At 42.1% G+C, this 14,988-nt stretch overlaps 1 protein-coding gene across 1 annotated transcript in view; it reads right to left on the bottom strand.

The window, feature by feature from the left end:
* The window catches only part of FRAS1 (Fraser extracellular matrix complex subunit 1), a 172,946-nt gene that overhangs the window by 92,741 nt on the left and 65,217 nt on the right, over nt 1-14,988 (bottom strand). Inside the window, exons 6-15 of the mRNA XM_010575600.1 lie at nt 14,691-14,850; nt 13,962-14,095; nt 11,097-11,180; nt 10,367-10,468; nt 10,072-10,263; nt 5,761-5,846; nt 5,093-5,135; nt 4,106-4,253; nt 1,628-1,771; nt 1,171-1,305 (exon numbers count right to left, since the gene is read on the bottom strand). Of these exons, the coding sequence (XP_010573902.1) occupies nt 1,171-1,305; nt 1,628-1,771; nt 4,106-4,253; nt 5,093-5,135; nt 5,761-5,846; nt 10,072-10,263; nt 10,367-10,468; nt 11,097-11,180; nt 13,962-14,095; nt 14,691-14,850 (1,228 nt within the window). The remainder of the gene's footprint in view (nt 1-1,170; nt 1,306-1,627; nt 1,772-4,105; nt 4,254-5,092; nt 5,136-5,760; nt 5,847-10,071; nt 10,264-10,366; nt 10,469-11,096; nt 11,181-13,961; nt 14,096-14,690; nt 14,851-14,988) is intronic.

Genomic DNA, 14,988 nt, shown 5'->3' with positions numbered 1-14,988 from the left:
CTATGGTCACTGCTGGAGGACAGAGGTTTTTCAGACTTTGAAAACCTGAAACAAATGGTCAGCTCTTCAAGGCAAACCACTTCAGAAAAGGAAGCTGGACTTGGAATCTCAAGTGCTTTCCCCTGAAACCTGCCAAAAGCCCTAAGCCTGTATTTAAGGAGGAGGGCTAGTTCCAAAGAAATTAAAGTGATGGCTCAAGAAGTTAAGCATGTGCTCCACCCCTTTGATGAATTAGAGCTGCAGAAATAATTAGAAGCCTTCTAAAAAGGCCAACATCAAGAGGAGAAAAGTGTTAACTTTAGAGAAAACAATTAAACTGTCACGATGAAAAAGCAGCTGCCTTACAGTTTGGGAAAAGTAAAAATATTTCAAAGGAGCAGGGGAAGCTCATAAAAGCACTATCATACTTCCACTGAAGAGAAAACTGAAACTTCACGATCTTATTCTCAGTCTTTCCAATCACTAACATACAGGATTTAGACACATCTCGGTGTATTATAGAATTACTAACTAACTTTGTAAATATGCTTCCTGAGAACAGTTAGTCCAATCAACTTTCAGGAAGAGCGCACCATATGAAACAAATGAATGGCAAAACAAAGCAAAAGAAGTTTTCCAAATAGTATTTTCTGTGCACTTTTCTGACTTCTATCAATCCCCCATCCCTCCAAGCAATTTTCTACGCACTTCAAAGTACCAGCTCCTGAAAGGTCTGGCATTAGCCGCTGCAGTTAGTCTGCACTGAACTCAAAGAAAACCCCCAGGGATCAGATGGCCAGGCATGGCTCAAGGTGTTATATCCTTAGTAAAATTGGTGCATACATCCTGCTCTATACCCTTAACACCACAAAAACCACAGTCACATTTCCAAAAGAAAATTCTGAATTGAAAGAGGACAGTAGTGAAAAAACGCAGTGTTCAAAACCAGAGTTTTATCACAACAGAACTGATCCGCTGAGGAATTTTAATGAATATTTCCCCAAGCAGTAATCAATTTTACACTGTATGACTTAGTTCCTCTGTCCACTCCTTCCTTTACTCTAGGGTGAACATTAACACCTATGTCAACAGCAGATCCCTCAACAGAGAGTATATCTAATAGCTCAGGTACAGCTTTTGGCTGCTGTTTTGCTATCACAAAGTATTGCAGTCTTTTTTGCTTTGAGTTACCTGCGCAGAGGAGCTGATCCTGAAAGTATCCCTTCCCACACGAAGTCACGCACTGCCCGTTCTGCATTAGCAGGGATGTCTGGCATGAGGAGCACTCAAATCCATTGGTACAGGCTGAGCATGTTTCATTGCAGGCTTCCAAGAGAAAGAATAGAGAAGAAAGATGTATTAATCCCGAATGTCTTGGATGCAGCAAGACTCCCCTGCTCTGACAAAAAGAGATAATTTTGCCTCATTTTGGCAAAAGAGTTTGAGAATTTGCATTTTTCAGGGGCTTGCACCTGAAACCTCCTGAAGTCTTAAACCCATGGTTACTACTCAGTATGTGCCTGAATGCTTTTCCAGGCAAAGCCTGGCAATCTCTTTTTAATAAGCTTGTGGGATCCTACAAACAAAAGCACAGCAAGCCACAGAGAAGACAGTCATCTGACAGGGTATAACCCTTTGCAGAAATTACCTAGGCAAGTTCCTCCATCCTGGTAGAAGCCTGAGGCACATGTCTCCACACAGTGCCCATTCTGCAGCTGCTTCCTTGTGTCTCGGCAGGCGTTACAGTGATCAAAGGACTGAGAGCAGGTCAAACAGTCTGGGTGGCACTCAGCTGGCACAAAGAAATGACACAGAGGTAAAAACCATCAGCAGTGTTTTCAATCAGGAAGGCACAAAACAAGGCACGCTCCAAAATCAAAGTGAAATTCTTTACTTATTTCTGTTGGTGGTTCAAGGTGTATTAGTTTTGGAGTGGCTATTTTTTCCACGAATGCATGAAAGGGGCTAAAAATTATACTGCTGTGTTCTAGTACGTGAGAAGTTATTACACAGATTCAGATTTTCTAGACTATTGATACAAAGGATATTCATTGTCCACATGGTTTCTCAGCAGTAAAAATCGTAAGGCATCAGGAATGAATGGTCCGAAACAACCCGAATTTGAGTTTCCTTCAGTCAAACCCTGCGAAAAGACAAGACTGTGTCCATGCCAGGTCAGAGTACAGGTGGCAGACCACTCCCCCTCCAGTCAAAAGTTTTGTGTCACAGCACTGTAGCAAGCATTTCCTGACCACAGGTATTTTCTCAAATGGCATGCCTGCTCTCTCTGCAGAGGCCAAGACAAGGACTACTTTCGCTTTACTACTGAGCTACTTTCGCTTGCTGGAAGAAAACCTGTCTGTTCCTTTCTGACAAGTCAGCAGAAAGGATCCCAATGCTGAAAACTCTCCTTCATTTACACTAAATAACCTGCAAGTTTCCAGGGAGATGTACCCAATGAAAAAATCAGGAACCAAGAGCTACAGAAGACGTACAGGTGAAGATAACTATGAATACATAGTGACAAACACAAGGAATGAATAGGAGGCTCTGTCTCTATCCATTTCTTTCCAATAACTTTCCAAAGGTATATGCAGCCCCATCCTTCCAGTCTGACAATGAACTGACTACTTGGAGAGGTACAGAATGGAGAATTTTTCTCCAGGTACAAAAAAATTCCCTCTGCTCCAACCCAAATGTTCTCAGTGAGAGGGCATATTTGCTGGCTTTAACATAAATACAGCTATGCTTAGGGCTATATGCTTTGTACTGGCTGAGAATGAATGGGTTCTCTCTGCCTGCTTCTCCCAGCACATCTGTGAGAAGCAGCAATAAATTTTTACTGGCTTTAACGAAGCAGATGCGTTAGGGACTGATGCTCTGGGCTCACAGATTGAAATGCTGCAGGCAGGATTTTGCATTTGTTTCTCATCACTTCCAATGCAAAACAGAAAAAGACAGAGGGAAAACAGCAGGCTTCGGTAAAGTAGATTTCCATTTACGTTTTAGGACACCAAAATGCAAGTTTATCTCTGTATGTCCAATACCATGACTTCAAAGCTTGTGTTTTCCAAAATGCTACCATTACAGAAGCTAAACAAAGAGGCCAGATTTTCAAGGGTGACCAGTACACAGTGGTACTTCTTGATAAGAGGGAGAACACAGAGCTGCTGAGAGCACTTTATAATCTGTCCTCTCCTTAGGAGCCTGTGCAGATGCTGTTCCCTTTCAAAAATCCAGGACAATTTTATCTGAACTGTCCAAAACCCATTTTCCTCACTTTCAATTTGTAGTGCTTTGCATTTTTACTAGCATGCAGTAAATAACAAGCTTTAAAACATTAATATGGCAAATATGCCAAGGCACTCCTCCAAATGACAGCATAATTAAACTGTGAAGCTATTTGCTTTTTACTGAGATAAAACATTAACTGGAGCACTCAGATAAAACCAAAGTTATATGAATGCAACAAGAAGAGCTACCAACACGAAAAGTTAGCAAACCACAGCTAAAGCCTACCAACTATGAAATGTAAATCAAGGAGAATGACAATATCCCGGAGAAAAATGAATTTATATGCAAAATTAACATCTAAGCTAAGGCTATCCTAATCTTTCCAAACAATTATTAACTGGCAGCCATTCAGCCCCAGGTGAGCTTGTGACATAACAGTGTAAGCAGGTTCTTTCTTCTTTTCACTCCCAAGAAATAATCAGGAGCCCATAAACTCCCAAACCCATGTTAGGATTCAGAAAGGAGCAGTCCCCTGCCTTATAAAACTCATGTTGAAGAAAAAAGAAAAAGACAAAACATTTTGAAAACGCCAACACCAAGGAGAAACTCTTTTGCCAAAACAAAGCTATCATTTAAACCAGGGGAGGTCAGTGGGAGCCTTTGGATGGAGCCCTAAACGTCTCTAAGAACCCTAATGAAATCATATGAAAACCAGTTAATTAGCAACAGAAAACTGAAGACAAGTTACAATTCAATGCAGGTATCGGACCGGTACTGAGGAAGCAAGGGTCACAAGGATGCCGGAACAACCTCCGTGGAAGAGGTGTATGCAACACACATGCTCCCACCCAACACGAGTGACGGTAAGAAACAATTGACCCTGGGTCTGTACCTGGCTCGCAGTGCGGGCAGCAGTCACCCTTTGCCTCAACAGCCAGGCTGCCCAGCGGGCAGGGCGGGCAGGAGCGCTGGAAGCAGGTCACCTCCGCGTCCCGGCATTCGCATTCTGTGCACGGCCCTTCTTCCCATTTCTCTCCGTTCTGCACAAGAAACACCGAGCAGCCAGCATCAGTAGCGAAGGAGAGCCTTTGCACAAAGTGGTTTTGCCATGCATGGAAATGTCTGGGTAAATTGCAAGGCCACATCCATGCTAGTAGTAAATTAAACATTTCTGGGACTGTTTCAGCATGAGACCTGCCAACATGGGACTGCGTGCCTCTGTACCATTAACCCTCTTGCCCTCTTTGCCTTTCCAGAATAAGGCAGCCTGCAAAGTGCTTACTGAGAAGAGTCCTTGGCCTGTGAACACCTGAACACATTCCCCCTCAGCACTCCCTCCAAAGCAGGGTGTTTTTCAGTTAGCAGTAAGTTCTTTCTACTTCTTCACCTCCCTTGGTTTTCTCTGACTCAAAGCATTTTCTTCTGTCTCCAAACTTTGCTGCCTCACTTGTCCACTTCTTTTGCACAGCCTGGTAACAAGTGCTTGAATCTGCTCTGTATCTGAATAGATAGATACCTGTAACCTGTCCTCTGTCTGAATCTACGTCTTTGCATAATGACCTTTTTGTCACACTTTAAATCTCTTTCTAACCTTCACAGCTTTTTATTTCCTCTCCTCCTCTCTTCTATTGCCTTGTTTTCCATCACGGAGGACTGGCTGAAACACCAGAAATGAAGAGGGTTCCCCTCCCGCGACCTGCATCCCTGGGTCTGCTCAGAAGGTCACTGAAGCTGCCCTCAGTGGCTGAGGCTCTGCGGGCACCACATGAGAAACTCAAAAGGCAGAAAAGAGACAGCAAGCATTTTAAATGCCCGTGAAGCTTTTGTGTCAGTTCCTCGCTTAAAAGGGATAAAGCACAAACTGGAATAAACCTGACACCTTAATATGTTTTACCTCACTTGGGTCAGAGAAAGAGATTTGAGGAAAGAAAGGGAAGTATTAGCATTAAAAAAATCCCCAAACAGTATTAAACTTTCCATTTCTCACATCTGCTGGCCAACAGCAACAATTAGCTCCAGTCCTCATCTGTCAGAGCAATGAAGAGTCCATTACTGATATATTTAAACCAAGATACATAGTTTCCTTTCTATTTAACTTCAGAAGGAAAGTGCCTTGAAAATATTCATAAAATAACAGACTCCTGTTGCAGCAAAAATTATAATCAGTGGGATACATAGGCAGAAAGCTATACATTGCCCCAGCTCTGTAGCCTCTACTTTATAGGATTAAAGTCAGGCATCTTTAACTCCATGAGATGTGCAGGAAACCTATGAGTACGTATATTAAATATTAACGAGAAACGATTGATTATACTGCACAAAGGAAAGCAAGGCAAACTTAAACTCTGCAGCAGATGCACACATTATAAACAAGTGTGTTCTGTAAATTGTAAAGGCAATCTGCAGACAATATTAATGGATTATTTTTTTCTGCTACACTTGCAAATAATATCCTTCTCCGAACTGGAGAGGGAGAGCCAATTCCTTCAAACCTTTACGAGCAGAACTCACTATTACGTGCTCCGAAGTACCAGGATACTCACAGCTTTGGTATGTTCTTTGTAAACACAGTAACGATTACTTGAAATACATTCAGGACAGCACTTCCCATCTAAGTGAATTAATTCTTCACCCTGTGAAGAGAAAGGTTGCAGCTATTCAAACGGAATCAACACCACCAAAAATACTGTGGAATGCAGAGGCAGAACAGCTCTTGCCCTGGAATGCAATCTTCAATATCTAATTTCACCTTATCTTCTCTCTATCCTACTTCATCTCTGTAAGGTACGGTTTGAAAAATGTGCTCAGTGAATACTGCAGTTGCCGAACAAACCTCAGAAAAGGCCTGGGAATTCAGCAATAAGGCCATTACTTCATCCCTAAATCCCGCAGAGGAAGACCCCCCAGTATAACCCATTGCAAGTACAGAGAACAGGAATGCCGTATTTTTATTGTGGATCATTAGGATCTTACTGCACCACTGTCAAAATTTCAGTGCATAGAAGCTTACCTTCATTTTGAATGTTCTACTTTTCTTCCCCAAGAGAATTTCAAAGCACATGCTCTATTTATCCCAGATGGAAAAAGCCTGTTCTTTGTTACAATGTACAACTCCACAGAATCCACTTAAATAACTTCAGTTTGAAGATAAGAATTTAGCAGCAGGAGAATGGAATAAAGTGCCCTAATTCGTCACAACTTTTTGTGCCCGAGTAGAAGCTGAATATTTAGAAAAGAGGGAGACTCTGCCTGCGGGAACCAGGACACAGGTCGAAAGACACGGCTTTGATTTCCTGACCCGAGTAGCTTTTCCGGACCAGATTCTCACGCACTGTAAACACAGGCAAGGTAATTCATCCTAGTCAGAGAACAGACATATGTATACAAACCCACTACAATTAAAAAGTTACAAATGAATGGCTAAATTAGATTTGGTGCCGATCTGCACTAAGCACTTGTTTAATCTATGCCCATTAAATGTCAGTGTTAATACCCATCCCAAATCTCAGTGGGAAATAATCCTCCTCACTTTGCAACCAGGCTGATTATTCACCTGCGACAAACAGAGAAGTCATGATTGTTCGTTAAATGTTTGCAAGGGGCTCACATACCCAATGAAATCACACAGCTTACACCCGGGTTCCATTTCAGCATGTTGCTGCTTTCTTCTGATGGCTCACAAAATTCAGCTGAGCGTCAAGTTTACCAAATAGCTTTGCTGATTTACACCAACCGGACATCTGTTCCAGCAGTCACTCCAGGATATTTTTCACTGTGTCACATTGGCACGCTCACTAATCGGTGTACGTGAATTACTTTCTAGGCATAGATAGGGCAATAACAGCACCAGTCGCTGTTAGTTTCACCAAGGTAGAACAACTAAGGCAGGCCCCGCGCTGGAACTCTCATGCATTTCTAACAATGGGTAAGAAAGGAGAAACCGTATGGTTCTTAGTCATCGAGGACCACACACAGTCTAAATCTCTCTCTGCTGGTTCTATACATTTTTGCTCTTAAATCATTACTTCAAAATGCCATAGGCGGTGGTTGGATCTCATGTCACCACTATGTACTGTAAACTCTCCTGTCCCTATCCCTGCCCACATCCCCACCCACATACATAAACACACACTATAGGAAAACTGAGAACAACTAGCCATGGAACATGGCTCGCCTAGCCAAAAAAATGCAACCATGCTGCTCTGCCAAGACTCAGAAAAGGGAGAGGCTGCGTGAGATAACTTGTGGCTTTGCTGAAGAGAGATTCATCATATTTCAGGTTGAGAACACTGAAAGGCAGTGATGGGCTAAGAAGCAGAAGAGAGAACAAAAAGTTTTATGCAATCTCTCTCAAACATGTACACACCTACATGCACATGCACCGTCTGTAACTCTCAAGCCCCTAGCTCCTTCTAAATACCAGAAAGACTTCTGCAGCTTGCGGGCAGTATGGTAGTCATGCAGCACCCTGCAAGCTCTATCTCACTGATCCTGTAGTTTCTAGGGCTGGCAGGGCTGCTAGCAGAAATGCTCCATCACCAGTCTACTCAGGTAGGCTGCAGCATCCCCTGCCATCACCCATGAACCATCCACCTCTGAACATCATCATGAGCGTGCTTACTTAGCTGGGGTGCTGTCAAGCGCTCCAGCAGGATTATTTGATGCTCTGACAGTTGGAGTGGTTTTGGTTGAGCGCATCCACTTCAACAGCCATAGCTAACCCAGCCTGCCACATAACTTGTATTCCTAGCTCATCGGTAACCTGCTGAAAATGGCTTTTTGAAGATTAGGTCAGAATCACCACAGACACTTTCATTTGGCAGTTGCTGGACAGGTTTGTTTGAAAGGGCTTATAAGCTAAACCTCACGTAATGCTGCTATACTATGTCGAGCTGTCCAGGATTTGCAGTTCATATCTGTGGCCTCATTACTTTTTAAATAGGATGATGTGACCAGAAAATTAATAGTGCCTTAATGAGGAGATGAATCCAAACACTCCTAGCTTCACATCAGCTCTGATTTATTGATGCAGGTGCCTAAAAAACAGACCTGCAACTCAAAAAGGAAAATGAAAATATTTCATTTGGTCTTTGAGTAAATATTTTAGTGTAATTAATTAATGCACACCTTGTATTATTGAGGTAAACTATGACTGAACATGACTTGAGGAAGCTAGTTTATCTTAAGGGAAGCCATGAAGAATAATAAATCCTTGGGCAAATATCTTCTATCAAGTGGGACCGTAACTCTTGTCTACAACAAAGGACAGTGTCTTCCTCCTTCTGTCCTCCCAGCAACCACGTTTCGTTCAATTCAAAATTGCAGTGGTTCATGCTCTGACAAATAGTATCACTTTTTTAGAAGCTCTGGCTTTTAGATGGGTGGTTACCTTTGAGAGCTTGAGTTCGAAAAATTGCTGCCAAGTAAGAATGCTGCACACTTTTGAACCCCCGAGTTTTGAATCCTACATGTTAACATCTCCAGCTACTGTTCTGTAAAATATCCCTGCCTTTTCTGAATAATGGATTCTTTGTCAGTACCCAAGATATGAGCATGAATATTAAATAATTCTCCCTACTGAGCCATGACAGCATGCCATCATCATTAGTGTAAATGATCCAATTTACAGCCATAAGCACGCAGGAAGCTGACTGAAACAGATGCAAGTGCACAAGATTTTATGACAACCACGACTTTCCACCCAGCAAAATCTCCCCATGCAGTTTAAGGTCAGATGATCACCAGCAGTACTACACCAGTGACAAAGAGTTTGGGTCCCACACTCAATGCATTTTTGCTATTTAAAAGGCACAATCTCAGATGAACAAGCATACACTCTTACTCCTAGATATAGCCTCTCTGCATGATCATAATTTGGGACCCCACGTGTGGATTCTCACTTTTTTGAACACTCATTAAAACGATCTAATCCAGTGAATCCATTACGTCCAGATTTTGGCTGGACTTCAGACACAGCACAAGGATGCTGCTACTCGGGATTTAGCACACAGGCAGAGTTGCCAGAAAAGCACTGCCACTGAGAGAGGAAACTCAGAAGGTTACAACTGCTTTCCTTCTCTTCACTGACACTGTGGAGTAGTTGGTATAAAGCAGGTATTAGCCCTCCAATTAAAACAGACGCAGTGACAAACAACACAGAACTCTTATCCCACTGCAAAAAGGCAATTCAAAACATATTTGCGTGTGTGTGTGTGTGTGTTAATGTGTGAAGCATTCAGCCCTATGTAATGCATTTTGCACCTACACTATAGAGCAGATATAACCTGCGGGAGGGGGACGGTTAGTTTTGGAGTAAACAGCACCGGGAATAAAATATCTTACCAACTTCACTTTTGTGCCAAGAATGACATGGAAAAGACGGGAGAAAAGTGGAACACTGGCTTCCATATCCAACTACCTTACTGAAGCCCACTGTAGCATACAGAATGAAGATAAATGGAACATTTCTTAAGCTCTTAACTCCTTCTGACCTATACGTCTCTCCCCACGTTCAGCTCCTGGTAAAGCCGGTGATCACTGAAACCTCTGGGTGTCTGACCCTCCATTATAGCAGGCAAGCAACAGCGTGGGAGGGAATCCAAATTAAATTAGTCACTGATTCACACTGGCTTGCTTCACAATGCAAGCCCACTGAGCAGTCAAACTTGCATGGAAAATCCAAAGTTTACTCTCCTTTCCTGTGAAGTGGTTTCAAGGTAATTGCACAAAACAAGCCCCGAGAGAAAGGCAGGTCCTCTGAGCATCTCAAGATGTCAGTCGAGAAAAAAGAAAAAGGGAGGGGAAAAAAAAATCACAAGACTTGACAGATACATCTTGAAAGAAGAAAACCTTTCTTACCTTGGCACACTCCACTTTGGCACATTCTGCTTCCTGGCAAATGACTTGCCCTTCATCGCACACGCAGAAGTCACAGCGAGTACTATTCCACATCTCACTGTGGTACCTGATAGTGCCATCATACAAGCAGTTTCCCTTGGAAGACACACACTCCTCACAGCATTTCCCAGGACGCTGCACTTTGTTCTCCTCCTACAAAACATCAGCAACCATTGAGCAGGACTGTCTGAACCCGTTGGCATGGGCACAGTGATAGGTGGAGCCAGGGTATCAGAGGTGAATGATTTTTAACTACCTTCTCACAGGTAATAAAGTCACAGGTCTCTCTCAGACATCTCACTTCTCCTCTGTGACATGCACATGCAGTGCAGGTATTTTTTTTCCACTGTTCGCCATGCTGTTCAAAAAGAACATGCATACAGTTGTTAAACACTCTTCATAAATAACAAAATTCTTTCCAGATATCTGTGCTGCTTATGGAATATGATGGCTCCTTCTGCATGTCTGTATCCGATAATAAACTCTTCTTTACAAATACTTCTCTCTTCATAATCAGCAAAGAGGAAGAAGTGCTATGAGGTCTAGATGACACCGTGATGTGTATTTCTCATTAATTGCAAGCTAGTGACATTGGTGAGGCGTTAACTACTATCATTAACAAAAAATAATCATTAAGAGAAAATCCCACATACATACATTCATTAAATAATGCATTAAATTAATTCCAGATGATACAATGAAAGCTATAAACACTTTGACCTTCACCAGTGTTTTCTGCCTTCCTCAAAAAAGTGTGACAAGAAAGTGCCTAATCTGCTTCACCCTGCAAACTTCCTTTCTGCTTGCCAGCAAATTCTTGTGTAGTCCTAATTTCTTTCAACTCTTCTGGCTTTCCAGGAAATAAAAAAGCAAAGGTTGTACTAGGCTATCCATGTTGGCAGAAGTCAGATGTCGGGGAGAAGGGAAAGAGAGATGTGCCAGAACTTGTGAACAACTGCCTTTTGGTGTGGCTCGTCAAACGTTACCTGGTACACTCTTCCCGACACTGAGCAGGGCTTTGGAACACATTCTGGGCAGCATTTTCCAGGAGACATAACCATAACTTCATCCTAAACAGAAAGCAGGAGAGACAAGTAAAATAAGAGCATGAACAGTTAACACGGAGCTCAGCACCACCGCCTGGAATTCTAGGCATGTAGTATCTGTGTGATAACCCACAGTTACTCAAGGCTCCATTTTGGCTCCAATATCTGGGGGCAGTCTTAACGGCACGAGATCATTGTAGAAAGCTAGAAAGAAAGATATTTCCTTCACCTCATTTTCTGGGCTTCTTGGGATGGCAGTTGAGGTCCAAATGCATAGGTAAGTATATAGATGCAGATAAAGACAGACAGACAGACAGACAGACACACAAGATAAAGTACATATATATATTCAGGTATACAGATACACAGAGGAAAAAAAGTATATATAGACCTATGTAGACAAGCACACTAAAGCATGAGATGGAAGAGAGAAGAGTGTTTTTTTCCTGGTACTGCCACATTTTGAGGCTTTGAATGTGTGATTTAGACTCACCATCTCTCGGGCATTTGCACTGTTTTACTTAAATCTATACAGCATAACTGTCTGTACAGCTGTTAAATTATGCTTAAAACTGGATTATCCTAATTTAAACTTTTTCATGACTGATTTAAATCACATTGGAATAGGTTGGCATTTCACATCAATATAATAGTTTCTGCATGCCGCAACTTTATCCATCCAAAACATGTCTGTAATTCCCCTGCTACAATTTCACATACATCCAATGATTTGGAATAATGTTGTTTGCCAGCACCTCCCTCCAGCCACATCAGGATGACCAGAAGACTGACTTACGGACTGAAAGTAGTGTAGAAATGCCAAGTACAATTCTCTCATCTGCTTTGTTAGTCAAATCACTAGCTTTAAAAGAAAGGGTGGAAGGTTTTGTATAAAAGTTATCAACAATAGATTTCCCAGCAGAGTTAAAAGAACTCTTCATGGATTTTGGTGGGATATGTGGTGGGACATTCAGGTACAGTCCTGCATGCAACAAGCATATTTGAAGTTCCTCTCCCTCAGCAACCAGGGAAGTGCACAGTTATCTGAAAGATGGAAGATGAGAGTTTAATACTGGGAGAATTTATGTATTTGCTTTTGACAGGGACTGGAAAATGAAGAAAGTGACAGAGATAAAGGCACATGCAGGAAAATGTTAGGTATGATTGAGAGCAGAACAGGATCCTTGCACATCCTGCTAATGCCCCTTCCATCGGGCACCTTGGTAGAAAATATCTGGAACACCATCAGAATTGGCTTTCTGCTGCATTAACTTGGATGCTCTCAGCCAATTATTCTCAGATACATCACAGCAACAACACAGTCATTTCTGTTTCCACAAATTAAATCCTAATGATTAGCTGATTAAACATTAGTGCAATCAGTCAGCAGGTAACATCAGTCCATTTGGAGTGGGAAAGGAGGAATCTAAAGCAGGCATAAATTTGTTTTAATGCACAGTACTTAGTCAACAAATACTAATTGAGTATCTTAGGGTAAAGCAAAACACTATTAGCATGCACAGAAACAGGTGGGCCTTCCTTCTATTAAAAAAAAAAAAAAAAGTGTTAATTGCACAAACATCTGGTCCAGTAATAGAAAGCTAGGTAAGCATCAACAGGAAAAAAAGGTTATGACTACTGCTTTTGTTTTTCTCAGTGCTACAGGGAAGTGTCCTCAGCCAGAGCACACATTTCAAGGGAGCTTCTGGATTCATCATTGCAGCGTGGTAATAGATAAAAAAATATTTGGGAAATGGCAGCCCCTAAAATGTAAAGTCAAGGTCAGAAAGAGGGATTTCCAGGGAGCCAGTTCCTGCATTTCCTTAGCATGGCATGCTGTTGTAAAAGAGTACACCAAGATGCCCAAGAAAACTAGTACAATGGGCCCAATGAAAAGAAATCCAAAGAGCATAGTCATACCCTGAAGCACTTCTAATATAATAACAAGAAATAAAAAAATTGAGTCACTTGTATAGACTGTGGAGTACTGTGCATAGTTTGCTGCCTTTACTAGCCCCTGTGTTAACACTGTATATAATCTTGTAGTGTTTTGGATGGGTTGATCACTGCATAAGTGCTAAGAACACATCATTTGCCCACAGCAAAGACCCTGCAGACAGAATTGTCCCAGTTCTCTCAAGTGGACTAAATCCGTGAGTCACTACTTGAGCTTGCCTAACTTATCTTACTGGTTGTGTTGATTTCTAAACACAAGCACACATGAGGAAAAGTACTCTGAGACTTTTCTTTCAGCTGCAGTTATCTTGTATTTCTAAACTCTTTAAGTTAACAGGGGAATTTCATCTGCATTTGACTACCTTCAACTGTATTTCTTGAGTTCTTGTTAAAAAGAAGTAAACAAGACGTGCAAACCAAACTTTTCAGCTGCAGACCAAACACTGAAATTTGTAAAGATAAACTCCCATTAAAAATCTTGTGTTTTCATTCCTTCCCTCACAGAAACAAAAACATTTCCTGACCAACCCTACATAATTTCTTTAGTATTAAAAAAAAAAAAAAGGCAGTTTCTTTAGACATTATTTGTGCTTAATTAGCCAGCAAAAGCATGATAAGAGTTAAATGGTGGGGAAGGAAGATATTAAGGAAGAGACAGACAGCATGTGCATACTGACAGACTTAACCGTCACTCCACATCATTTCCACACATCAAAACTCCCTTTTCCAAACGGCCCACTGGTCACACAGAAGATTTGCCTGCTAATTTGTACATCTGCATGAGAAATGGACCTTGCCAAGGGAAAGATGACAGTCATGAGTAATGTCCCCCAGAAGATGGGTCCTGACCTGGCTGCACAGTAGAGGCTGGCAGGAAGCCGTGAAGCACTGAGTCACGCCGTCCCTGCAGACGCATTTGGAGCACTGACCAAGGTGCCAGTCCTCACCATCCTGGAACAAGCGTCCATCAAAGGAGCAAGGCTCTAAGAGATATGAAAACAATGAGTAATTTTCTTTTCCAATGCCCTTTAATGCCTTTCCGTCACCCATAATTAAAACACAGATTTTGTGCATCTCAGAATTCAAAATTCTGGTTTATCTAAGCAGGTAATGACAGTAACAATTCCACCAGTTTTCAAAGGCTTTAGACTTGTGAACCAAGAGCTCTGGATGTACTTCTCCCACTGGACTTCTATGAGAAAAGGTATCCAATAGCTCAGGCATTTTTGGAACTTGCAGTCCCAAGTCTGCAAGTGCCAAAGGTACCCTCAGTACATAGGAAATATCTCCATCTTTTTTTCCAGATTTGAATCTCCAAAACAAGAACTTATTAGGCACATCTGCTCACTGCTTAAAGCTTATCACTTCCTCTTGGCCTATGGGTGAAGCCGTTAAAAATGTAAATATGGTAGCAGGACAGAAAGAGAATTAAGAGACACACTTGATGCCAGTGTATTCCCAACAGAACTGACCAAGAAAAGAAAAGCTTTCCAGACTTGGGACTAAAAGGAGATTTCCGGCGACCTACTGCTTGGATCAACGAAGCCAGACAGTGCTCCATTCACATCCAATACTCACCGCCATGGCCCACGCATTTGGGACAGCAGGATCCCTGAGCAGTGTATTGCAGCTCCCCTCGTCCACACCTGAGGGTTGGGCAGACCATTGGGGTGCAGTTCACCTTCCCGTGGGCACAGGAGCACCGGACACATCCAGAGCTGGACCACTGCATGCCATGCTGCAGTGCACAACACAACCAAAGACACAGAAAACACATGCATGAATCCAGCTGCCAATGAGACCTGTAAATATATCTTCTCCCTTTTAAGCCCCCTTACACTAGTGTTAACTTTACTCTTTTGCAGGCCCAGTGAAT

Source organism: Haliaeetus leucocephalus, unplaced genomic scaffold (genome assembly GCF_000737465.1).
Source record: "Haliaeetus leucocephalus isolate CR32 unplaced genomic scaffold, Haliaeetus_leucocephalus-4.0 Scaffold484, whole genome shotgun sequence".
NCBI lineage: Eukaryota > Metazoa > Chordata > Aves > Accipitriformes > Accipitridae > Haliaeetus > Haliaeetus leucocephalus.
This window is presented reverse-complemented; position numbering and strand designations above follow the sequence as displayed.